This window comes from Coregonus clupeaformis, unplaced genomic scaffold (assembly GCF_020615455.1).
Source record: "Coregonus clupeaformis isolate EN_2021a unplaced genomic scaffold, ASM2061545v1 scaf1055, whole genome shotgun sequence".
NCBI classification, from domain to species: Eukaryota; Metazoa; Chordata; class Actinopteri; order Salmoniformes; family Salmonidae; genus Coregonus; species Coregonus clupeaformis.
The window spans coordinates 73,367-86,469 of record NW_025534509.1 but is presented as its reverse complement, the minus strand read 5'-3'; the positions used below and the strand labels follow the sequence as shown (position 1 = coordinate 86,469).

The window sequence follows — 13,103 nt, the reverse complement described above, 5'->3', positions numbered from 1 at the left end:
AAAGTTTCATTTACAGTGCACCCTGCAGTAACACTAGTCCTAATATCCTTATGATGCCAGACAAGCATTTTAAAGGCAGGAATGATTGGAATGACTGAATTTCCACAGATATGAATTCAAATTACAACTTTGTCTTTATTGTTGCCATTTCATTAAAAAAACAGTAAGCCACATTTACTATAGCCATTTACAGCCTATTTAATAAACAGCACTTTTGAAATGAAAGACAAAAGCAATCCTAGCCTGGAATAGGAATGTATCTTTTGATTCATTGAAAAAATGTCCCAACCAAAGCACATTCATATGTAATGATAGGATACTATTATTCCCATAAACCAGCCTGTACTCTGTATTGGAGTCTCAATACCAATGAACTGGACCATATGATATTATATAATTTTCATCACAATGATCCAATACAGGCTAATTGTGTTTAGGTGACACCCTGCTAGCAACCTGTTTGAAGGCCTCAGATGACAGATGGTGAACTCTCAAATGGTGCGTTAATATTGACTCAGAGAATCGGGACCTCAGCCTATTACCAACACACTAACTCAGAGAGAGGAGGGATGTAGCAGAGAGGGAATTCTCTACAGACAGAGAGAGGGAGAGTGATATTGTAATGCCCCATTTACTCTCCAAAACAGGAACTGAGAGAACGAGACGGGGGGGAGAGAGGGAGAGAAAGAGAGAGAAGGGGGTGGAAAGAGGGAGAGAGCGAGGGCGCGAGGGAGAAAGAGAGAGGATGAGAGAGACAGTGAGAGAGGGACGAGAGCGAAAGAGGATGAGAGAGGTAGGAGGAGAGAAAATGCAGACAGCTCGGCCCTGTGATGCTGGATACGGTATCAGATTCCTCAGCAGGATCACACGCACAATGAGCACCTCTGTTTCGGCCCGCTCACCGCTGCTCTGCTCAATGGGCCCTTCCTGCCAGGAGGCCTTGGGAGAGGAGGACGAACGAAAATATAACGTCAAAAACACACACCCACAAAAAAAACATACAAGGAGTGGAAAATATGGAGCCAGACAGGGGTAGACAAGGCAGGCAAGCCCCCGCTCTCTCTTTGCCTGCTTTTATTTATCCTTTCTCCCTCTCCTTTAACCACTCACATATGGTCACAGAGTAGAGACCACCCTGTACACAGCGTCATTAAAGGGGAGTACCAGGTGTGTGAAGGGAGTTAACACCCTGTACTGTAAATGATAATTATTTTATTATCCTTCACGTTGCTTTATTCACAGAAGCATAGTAAAAATAAAAAATAAAAACGATGTTTTATTGTCACATACACCGGACAGTGAGCTACAGTGATTATGGAATCACAGTCATTGAACTAGCCTATCCATTTTCTTTCACCCAAATAGCCTACATACAGTAGTATACTCCAACCATTATCAACCAGGATGTTAGAAATTGTTCATGGTGTCTTTTATATGTAGGCCTTGTTATCAACAAAAATGATTCACATATAGCATTAAGCCCAATCAAAACAATCCTAAATGTAAGACTATTGGAAAATGTAGTGCAATGTAATGAAGTTCAGGTAAAGAAACAGGAGCGGGACGGCTGCTTTAATGTAATTAACTTAATTGACCACTAGATGGGGCTAGGTCAGACACAGAACTCTCCTGACAGCTGTTAGAAAGGAGCCTGTTCAGGAGGGTGAAACGTGACAGAACGCTCAGATAGAAAAGGACTGTGTAGAGCAGATGTGATTGTCTGTCAGGTAGAATAAGGACTCCTGTTAGCTCTGTTTGTTACATTTCTATCTGCACTTCCATGTCTTATTTCACCTTCAATTCTTTCCAACGGTATAATTAATGTTAAAACACAAACGATATATTGGGGCCGAAAAGCAATCTATGCTTTGATAGGATGGCAAAAAACTCTGATGGGTATAGCCTACTGTTTCATTGTATTCATGACAGAATGCATACTGTACAGCACACACACTAAGGCACACACCACACACACCAATAAAACCATTCAACGGTGTTCATAACTGATCACAGTTTAAACACGGACTCCATACATCCAGGCCAATACATCTTTGACCATAAAACAGTTAACTGACCCAAAACCAACGGAGTGAAACAAACAATCCTGTTGTCCAAACACAGAGACTCCGAACAGACACTGTTGAAGGAGACTAGGTGACATGACATACACACCCATGCTAAACAGAGCCCTATGAAACCACTGCAGACCAGACCAGTCACACTCCAGATGACCCTCTAGGCTGGTTCCCATTAACATTGCAGCGCTTTTGTAACACTGTCCAACGTTAAACAAGGAGGGTGAGAACCAGGACTGAGGAGCGTTCTTCACCTCACCCAGTGGGTAACCTCTTGTTTACCACCTCGACCCCCTGCTCCTTTCACTCTTTCTTCTGGGGCATCCTCGTACGGCGCCAAATACCAGACAGACACACAACCTGACACCTTGACCCCTGACCTCTCACCTTTACTGTCACACCAAGCTGACATTGTTAGAGCGAGACAGAGAAAGAGAGAAAAACAAAGAGAGAGAACAGAAAAGTGTTACAGACAGGATGGAATGAGAAGGAGACAAAAATAGGAAGTGAAAAGAGCTAAAACATAGAGGACATGGAAGATGATTGAAGATGATTCTTGCCTTTAAAAAAGGTTTGTCCTCGATTTCCTCTCTTTCGTGCAACTCTCACTCTCCCTCTCTCTCTCGTTCTCTCCAGCCAACCACAATAGTTAGGCGTGTGTGTTCAGCTCAGACTGGGGGTTAGGCCTATAATTTACATCATTCTCTATAGTTATAATGTATTTATAATCATCCATGTACACAGACAGAAAATCCATTATATACAACCACACTATAAAAAGGAGTTATTGAGACATGATATACATATATTTATATACAATTAGGATTTAATATGAAAGAATGCGCAATGCGGTAGAGATTTCAAAGAGGGTCAGATGTTTGGAAGGGTTGCCTGGGGTAAGTATAAGAGACTATTGAAGATTGACGAACTCAACCTCAAGTTGAGAAACTTCTAACGACTTCTAACCATCAAACATTCCACAAAACAACTGATGAAACCTTGCCATATCGTATAATTCAAGAAAAAACTTGTCATCTGACATGTACATACAGTGTTTGGTACAATCAACGTTTTAAACAGCCTAGCTAACACGCCTCAATGTCTTGTCCTAATATGGTCATGGATATCTCCAAACATGTTTCATTTGACAGAGACATTACTAGACAGGAGATCACATTATCAGACAATCAATTGTAGCCCCTGACTACAGCTTAGGCCTAACCTCGTAACGGTTGCACTTTATTTTGTCTGAGACCTGCAGCCTCTGAAAAAACATTCAGTAGAGTGTAAGGTCACAATCGGTGCTATAAAGAAGATCACAAGTCAATGCTATAAAAAACCCATAGGAAAGCACCCATTTCTCTATGTAAGAGATCGTACCCTCAAGCAATTCTGGGTGAATGGTAGGATAAGACAAGCTGGTCAGTATGGTGGACAGTGGTGAATCACAGCTCATTCTGTTGAACATAAAGCCAGTGAGGAGGTGGATTAGCTATAGCCTGGTTAAAACAGACTGAGTGCTACGTTCACTAATGTTTTACTTTGAGCGTAGCGTTCTGTCTGGTTTAACCAGGCTAGGAAGATGTAAACCTAACCATTGCCCTATGCTACAAAAGGTAGGCATATCCCCGATCGGCAGTTCTACTGCAGAGTGCCAACGTGGACCGCGATGAATGTGGTTCAGTTCAGCCAGTGACTCAGTTGGGCCTAGGATAGGATTAGCCCTAAGGGAGGATACGTGGACCACAATATGATAGGCCTTGGTAGTCAACTAAAACATACAGCCCAGACAGCCACCGCCAAATAAAGAACTGAAGCAAAGTTGGAAGGCTAAAATACTGCACATGTCTTCTTGGCAGTTAGGCCTAGTATCCAATAGAAGTACAAGCAAGAATCCCAACTCAGGAAGTAACAAGATACATTTACATTTTAGTCATTTAGCAGACACTCTTATCCAGAGCGACTTACAGGAGCAATTAGGGTTAAGTGCCTTGCTCAAGGGCACATCGACAGATTTTTCACCTAGTCGGCTTGGGGATTAGAACCAGCGACCTTTCGGTTACTGGCACAACGCTCTTAACCACTAAGCTACCTGCCGCCCCAAGATAGTGCCCTTCCATGTTAAACACATGGCTTAACTAGTCCCACATCCTAACCAGGTGCTCCACAACTCTGTTTTACATGTAGGCCTAAGTCCAAATTCAATGCCTTATATAGATACACAACATAAACTTTGTAATGTAACATAGCTGCCATACAGCTTTACACCACTCTACACAATCATGAGTCTGACTGGTAAACAGTGAAACCAACCAGACTTTAGCAAAGTATACCGAAGAGCTTACACCCCATTTATCACTGAGCCTAGGAATGGTGATAAAGTCAGGCTTGTTAAATAGTGCTGTGGAACTATGTAGATTACAGAACAATAAGGTATCATCATCGTTTATGGAGACCCTTGGCAACAGCCCATCCGAATGTGGAAATTCCCCTCCGAAAATCACCTAACATTTTGAAATCTTTATCGGTGAACATTATCTCGAATTAGAACATCATGTGAGGTGGGACACGATGGCAGGCTATGGTTTTTCATCTCTAAATGGCCCAATATGTTATATGAAGGGGGTCAGGGGTGGTATAGACCATACAAGCAGCCATTTAAACACAGCAACTGGTCTGGATTCCCGTGAATTGTCCCCAAAAGCAAAGCTGTCAGACTCTCTTGCGCCAGGGGCTCTGCAACCATACATTGTGCAAATCATAGGTCTCTAAAACACTTATCGTGATCAAAAGCGACACAAAATAGCAAGAGAATTCTAGATGACTAGGTCCATAAATTATAACTTCAGTTCTGGAGTTAGACTTTGCAATAGCAGAATGCATTATCTGTCATTTATATTCTTACATCTCATGCATGTCCACTCATGGACAGCTGATGCCTTCAAAACGTATAGAATATTGCCAGTCTGAAATAATTGATACAAATCTACATGCAAAAGCACCCATCTGAGTTCCCAGACACTCCAACACACCAACCAGGAAAATGACAGTGATTAGTCTACCAGGAACAGTAGGTCTAGACTGACAGTGTATGATTATGCTTTGGCAAGTCCATTTTCAGAAAACCCTTGAAGGAAAGATGTCTAACTATCTCTCTCGCAAAACCCAAATAATCTCCTCAAAAGCAGAGCGCTGAAAGGGACTCTAGTCTGATGGGCTACTGCGGTTAGTCTGAAACGTGACTATGACATTTATGGTTGGCGGCGAAGTGAACTGGGTAGGCCCTTTTGACACTGCAAGACTTCTGATTTACAGCTTTACATGGTTGATACGCAGTTAGGGCCTTCGGTTGTGCATGTTTCACATCTACAGTATTGCCGCAGTCTGGGCCAAGCCCTAAGTCTATCTCTGGGTGTGCGGAGTGGAATGTGGGCAACTGGGGGTGTGGGTTCATGACCCATTGTGGACGCTTTGATGCCCTTTTGGTTTTCCTTTGTGGGTTCTTGACCGACCCTGAACCACTCATCAACTCTCATGATAAGTGAATGGAGGAGAGGGACTCCTCTCATGGTACACTAACACTAGGGCCTTGTGACTGAACAGTATCTGGTATTTAGTGTGCTGGTCTGATGAGCTCTGCACCACTGCTGCTACCTGTTGGAGGCAGCTAAAGCGGCTATGGTACTGCTCAACTTCAGGGACAACATGCAACTGGACAAAAGCCACAAGCATGCCAAGGAGAGAAAGAGGGAGAGGGGAAGAGAGAGAGAGAGAGAGAGAGAGAGAGAGAGAGAGAGAGAGAGAGAGAGAGAGAGAGAGAGAGAGAGAGAGAGAGAGAGAGAGAGAGAGAGAGAGAGAGAGAGAGAGAGAGAGAGAGAGAGAGTGAAAACAAGAAATATGTGAATAATACGTCCCACAGGACACAGGAAAAAATACAAGACAAAGGACAATAAAGTTGACAGGCCTCCAGTTGCAGAGTACACATAGATAAATACTCACACTTACGTACACCCACAAGCATGCCTGTGGCATAGGCTGAGGACAAATAGCCAGGGCCCTACTGGTCTGCCACACAGTGGCTCTATTCACTACCTCTGTGACTGCCAGGGGGAGAAAGAGTGAGAGAGCGCAGGGGAAAGCGGGTGTGAGGGAAGGTGTTTTGGTTAGAATAAGTGAGACAGACCGTTCTTTGAGAATGATTGCTTTGAAATGAGGTTAAGGAACATCCATGTTAAGAAAATATTGCCCACCTATTTTGTTAATGTACAAAACCCTGCTTTCATTCCTTTTACCCTCTGTGTCTGTCATGCTATACATCCCAGTGGGATGAGCATAAACAGTAGGGCCAGATATTCTGAGGGAGCCACAGCACAGTCCATCTTTAATTCGGCTTTCATTGCCTGGGTGTGGACCTGTTTAGTCTTTAGTGTATAGCCCATATCCAAATGCCATTTGTGAACATCATAAACCAAGAAGCAATCACACAGTAGCATGGGCAGTAGCAGGGGTTTGAATGAACGTTTAGATACTGCCTCGTCGTACTGATGTCCTTAAGGCCATTCCCGCGCAATTATGCACGAGTGTGCCCAACTATGGAAAGAAGATTATATGAATCCATCGAATATTCTGTTCGTTAACTAGGAATTCTAATAAATGGAAAGCACTTCTGAACTTTAAAATTATCTTACGCATTTTTGCAAGCACACTCCATCCATATAGGTCATAACGTCAGAAAAACAGTTCAAGGTGTCAAAGACACAGAGGTGCACATTCATTTGAAAGGGGCATTTCCACACCATAAATGGAAAAAAATCCATAGGGTTCACAGACGCATATACACAAACACAACTGTACAAAGCGAACATACACTCCGAGACACTTACGCATTCACTCTCGATACCGCTCTCTCTCTCTTCGACTAACTCTTGCAGAAGCGCACACTACCGTATAATAACCTATTAATAAAAAGCAAAAATGTTCAGACATCCTCCTTCAAAATACACACAGCAGTCGGACGACGGGAAAATGCAATCGGCTCTGCAATCTGAAATTGGAACTCGAGCCAAGGAAAACAGAAGAGCGCACAAATTATGGTAGAAACCCCCATCAGTACACACTAGCATCTATTCCCACTTAAAACGCCTTGGGCATTAAAGCGTAATCAACCAAAACTGCAAATGAAAGTCGCATTCATCCAATGTTGCACCCGAAGAGAACAGCTGTCTTTTGAAAATGCTGGCTATATTAATCTATTACATTGCCAATATCTTGCAAGAGGTTTCCCACGCAGGCACTACAAGCAGTGCTCTTCTTACGTGGGCCTCATACATTTGGGATAAAGCTCAATATGCAATTGCTATATAAAACTGTAGGATATTATTATGTTATAATATAATTATATGAGTGCCTATTATATTAGCATAATAAGGTGTCAACTTTAATGGTTCAATTGTAGGCCTATTCAAATTGGCCAATATTGTTATTAGTTACCTATGTCCAACTGAATAAATAAATAATTGATAAATGTCAAATTCTACAAAAGTAACATTTTACTAAGAGCATAACTAGTAGAGTTGAGGGAATGAATGGTACCTCTGTGTTAAAAATGACGGAAAGATCCAAATGCGCATGTTATAATCTAGTGGTCAGTCACGGAATTACCGTCCTGCCTTGAAGACATTCTTTGACACCAAATTCTTCGAAAAACAATTATGCATTGATGCTGTTGAATCTTAAAATAAATAGTTAACCATGTTTAATTAAAAGTATTATAATCATAACGATAACTGATTATAAAAACCTAATTATTAGTATACCTAATTACAATTATTGATCGGCTATTAGGCTATTATTAAGCATAAACTGTTGTTGTTTGCTTTAAACTGCTTATTGTTCAAAAGGATCATACAAATCAATAAAATGATTCAATCATGATACAGTAACTTCATAAAAACAATGGTAACTATTTTTAGAAACCCAAAAAACAATAGAGGTGACCAATGTTAAACAACGTAAGTTATGGGCTATCACAAGTAGACCCTCCTCACAAAACAAAAGGGTGATGAGAGGTGATAAGGAGGGGCGAACTGGTAAACATCTAATCAAGTCACTATAACATGTCCACAGTCATTACTTTGACGTTGCCACTGTATCTCCACATACGCACAGACCTACATCCAGGAGTGAAGAGAACGATAAATCAGACGTGAACTCCAAAGTAGCCTAGCTCAGTATAATGTTGGCTGCTGAACGCACCGTCCTATCCTATGGCCCCGTCTGGAATGAAAAGCTCATCCATGCGCAATGGCGCACGAGCTTGTCAAAAAAATTTCAAAAAGGTAACTTAATTCCTCCTTAAAGCAATAATTCCTCCACTTAATTCGTTTAAAGATATTGTCAAATGTAGAAGAAAACATTACATTTACAACCACCACAAAAAACGTCTAAATATACCCGAAATGGTTGAGCGGTTGGGCTAACTGCAACAGGGAATTGACTGACACCTGTCAGCGCAGCGCCTTTCACCACGGTCTCTTGAGGAAGAAGACATGAATGCCTCAAAATATTGTTTGAGAAGAACATTAAATTAGTTATAAACCCTATTCAGAATGTACTGTTTTTAGGTAATTTAGGCTAGCAGTAGGCTAAACTACCACAGGTCACCTGTAAACCTAGGCTACAATCGTTGGAAATCTTGCCAAATAGCATCACTTTTCGAAAGCAAATAGCACGGTACAGGCAGTCAGTGCTTGACAATTCTGAGATTTGGTACAATATACATGGCATTTCAGACAAATATTTAGCTGCAAAGTCTCACTGGAACGCTTAAAAGAAAAGCCATCTTACCTGCTCGAGCCACGGGTAGTTGGCACAGCGCGAGCACCAGGGTTACCAAGGCAAAAGAGGAAAGGTCCACACGCCATGGTCTCCGCTTCTTCCGAAAAGGGCAATCTCGAATATCCATAGTTTTGTAGTTGTTTGACGTTGGACTATAAGGTAGGATATGTTCAAATTAGTTATCCTCTCTCACAGAAAGTCAGTCGAAGAGAGTTTCGACTGGACCTTCTGTGAGGCAAAAAAAAGAGAAAAAGGCACGCCTCTGGAGACGTCTTTTACCTCTCCTTATCGCTTCTTTAATAAGTGACCTATATCTACCTATGCTATGTACAAATTTAAATAGTAAAAGGGGTACGGGCAATAAATATTTGATTTTATATCCCTAGTGCTAAAGCTCCATTGAGTCAGCGGAGTGGATATGAGTACCCACAGCAGAGAGAGACCTGAAATCACTCTCTCTCCTTTCTCTTTCCCCCTTCCTACTTTCTCCCACGAAAAGTGAGCGAGCGTGTGTGTGCGTGAGGAGAGAGATAATGACTGAGTGGCAGAGGGGAAGGAGGGAGGGAGAGATTGTGCGTAATTGCGCGCGCGGCACACATAGGTTACGTGTGCAAATGAGAAAAAGGTGGAGGTGGCTAGAGGAAGAGAGCATGCGATAAATGGAAAGTTTATAATGCATGTGGAGTAATATTATTGCACAAGGGATGCATGCATAATCCTGAATGTAAACCTGTGTCACGGTCTTCTTATTAGGGACAAATTGCTGTCGCACCTTCTCTCTATTTCCTACTTTTCATCCTCGTCTTAGTATCCGTGGCACTGTGTTGCGCTCTCTCCAGGCGTATGCTCGATTTTTTAAATTACGAGCGTCTGTCTGTCTGTCAAACAGATTTTTTTCTGTCCCGGTATATCCGGATAAGACAGCCGGACAGTGTAGGACCGGTCGGTCCGCAAAATCTGTATAGGAATTGCCGCAGCCAATCAGTTCGCTGTCCGATCTCGCACACGCATCTAATCCACGCCCATATAAGATGCCATCGAGCTTCCCGTGCTCCTGTAAAGTCTGATTGGTCAGTCCCACATGGCGTCAGCGGCTACCCAGGTGCGACAGTGAGAACATTATTGCAGAGCAGGCACATTTCTCGTGATCATAACTTGAACTTGTCCAATTTCATTCCCATAGCTGTTTTATGACACTGGGGGTTTACATGAGTAGGCTAGATATAACAGGGTTTGGGTTCAGAGTTGGGGTCAGTTCCTTTTTATTAAAAACATACATTGAATATCAATCCATCCCCTGAATGGACCACTTGAAGCCTACAGGTATAATGCCATGATGCATGTATGACCCCTTTATAAATGTCTTATAATAATCTCATAATGATCCGGACTAAATAACAGCAGTTTGAGACAGTTGAAAAGGGTATGCATAGAAATACATAAAACATTACAAGCCTTGCTATAAGACATTATAAAGGCTCATACATGATTATAACAAGTTATAAAGCTAGCTGGATGCTTTAAGTAAAGTTTTACCAAATATTATTATATACCTTTTAATGTCATTTTCTGATTGCCACTGATGTTAGTGTTCCTGTATTTTTTCTTAGGCAGGGCAGTGGGCACTGAAGACCATCAGAATATATGGCTGCCAAAAACAACATTTTCTATCATTATCCATAGTCGTTTTCAGAGTTGATCGTCAGATGAATTGACGGCTACAATTTGAAGTATTTTGTGATAGTCATTGATGGAAATGGTCAAGTATTCAAACTTAAGTCCATTACAAGTGGTTTGTGCTGGAAATCTGCATTGCATACAGTTGCCTAGATCTGATGATATACACTACATGACCAAAAGTATGTGGACACCTGCTTGTCGAACATCTCATTCCAAAATCATGGGCATTAAAATGGAGTTGGTCCACCCTTTGCTGCTATAACAGCCTCCACTCTTCTGGGAAGGCTTTCCACTAGATGTTGGAACATTGCTGTGGGGATTTGCTTCCATTCAGCCACAAGAGCATTAGTGAGGTCGGTTACTGCTGTGGGGCGATTAGGCCTGGCTCGCAGTCGGTGTCCCAATTCATTCCAAAGGTGTTCGATGGAGTTGAGGTCAGGGCTCTGTGCAGGCCAGTCAAGTTCTTCCACACCTATCTCAACAAACCATTTCTGTATGGACCTCGCTTTGTGCACGGGGGCATTGTCATGCTGAAACAGGGCCTTCCCCAAGCCTTCCCCAAACTGTTGTCACAAAGTTGGAAGCACAGAATCGTCTAGAATGTCATTGTATGCTGTAGCGTTAAGATTTCCCTTCACTGGAACTAAGGGGCCTAGCCCGAACCATGAAAAACAGCCCCAGACCATAATTCCTCCTCCACCAAACTTTAAAGTTGGCACTATGCATTGGGGCAGGTAGCGTTATCCTGGCATCCGCCAAACACAGATTAGTCCGTTGGATTGCCAGATGGGGAAGCTCTCTTGATTCATCACTCCAGAGAACATGTTTCCACTGCTCTAGAGTCCAATGGCGGCGAGCTTTACACCACTCTAGCCGACGCTTAGCATTGTGCATGGTGATCTTAGGCTTGTGTGCAGCTGCTTGGCCATGGAAACCCATTTCATGAAGCTCCCGACACACAGTTCTTGGGCTGACGTTGCTTCCAGAGGCAGTTTGGAACTTGGTAGTGAGTGTTGCAGGGGGTGTCCACATACTTTTGTATATATAGTGTAGCAGAGTTAGAGATCACTGGCTGGCTCAATCACCTCCCCTGTGACCTGAAGACAGTTATTCACAGACTGGTGTCCTGGATGGAGGTGTATTATTTCTTGTTTTGTATACTTTATTTTGTTGTAATGTACATTTCTTGTTTTTTATGTTTTATTTTATTGTTATTTTTACAGTTAAGTGTATTGAGATGTTTTACATTTGATTTCAATCTGGCAATAAGTAAAACAGTATTGCTGAAGAGGTATTATTTTTCCAAGTGTAACATCTGCATGTGACACTTTTTTAACAACCGTAGTTTATCAAAACTGTCTACTGTTCCACCTTAGCCCAACACTAAAGAAAAAGCCATTCAAATAGACTGTTATAATAAATCTCTATCATAAGATGTTCAGTTAATTTCATCTTGCCTCTAATAGTTTTCTTTGAATGAGGATAAACCTTTCATACAAGGTCGTTTCAAAGGGCTGCTAATACTTCTCCCTGTCCATTATAAACGTAATGTCCATACTATCCTCTATTTCAAAGCTGTCATAAGAACAGATGTACCGGTGTGGCTCTATGCTTTGTAAATTGCTGTACAGCGAAACAACCCGTGTTTAGTACATGTCTTTGAATGCAGAGCCAGAAGGCAATAATGAAATATAATCATCCTTTGATGTTCTCTTTCTCACTCCCTCTCATTTCTCCCTTATTTTTTTACTTAGATTCTCTGAAGGCAAACAAGTTTATATTTTGTGGTATTTTGACCATCCCACCTCTCAGTCGCAATCACTTGTGTCTCGACTGCAATATAGATGCTAGTCTGCAATTCCGAGGACTAAGTAAGGGATCATTTAGAAGTAGAAAGGACTAAGGTCCTTTTTTAGGGCCACACTGGCACTGTCCAGGCCTCTTAGGGAAATCATGCTCCCTGTCATAAGAAACTATAGGGATAAGTATGAAAACAATACAATGAAAGGAATAATTAACCAAGAGTCACCAACCATCAACTATTGCATCCACCAATTATGATTCAGGGATTATATGGCAACAGCGCTCAGATGATATTTATAGCTACCAGCAAGACTACTATTGGAAACCCAAAAAAGGGACAATCAGAACTCAACCAGAACTCATATGTGGATTGAAAAAAAGTATTGAGCATCTCTGTTCTTGGCCGACTGAACGGAGCACAATTTCTCATGCAATGGGGTAAACACAATCAAAAATCTCTGAGTGACAATTTTATGGTTTTATTTTGGACTGTAGAGCACATTGGACGCTCTATGGGCCAAGTGTTTTTGCCCCCTAACGTCGGAGTATGGATGCCGCAGTCTGTAAAAAGAGACACCCTAGAGAGAGCCTTGGTATGTGTTTGTGCCATGCTCTGCTGGTGCACTGTAGCCTTAGGTTGTTTCCATACTAAAGGCCCAAAGCAGTCAAAATTAGGATTTTCCTGGTTTATACCACATTGAACAATAG

The 13,103-nt window shown here is 42.0% G+C and overlaps 1 protein-coding gene across 1 annotated transcript in view; it reads right to left on the bottom strand.

The window, feature by feature from the left end:
• The window catches only part of LOC121571583 (collagen alpha-1(XI) chain-like), a 43,198-nt gene extending 33,747 nt beyond the window's left edge, over positions 1–9,451 (bottom strand). Inside the window, 1 exon segment of the mRNA XM_045217415.1 lies at positions 8,922–9,451. Coding sequence (XP_045073350.1) covers positions 8,922–9,039 — 118 coding nt within the window. The 5' untranslated portion in view covers positions 9,040–9,451.
• Between the last annotated feature and the right edge of the window lie 3,652 nt (positions 9,452–13,103).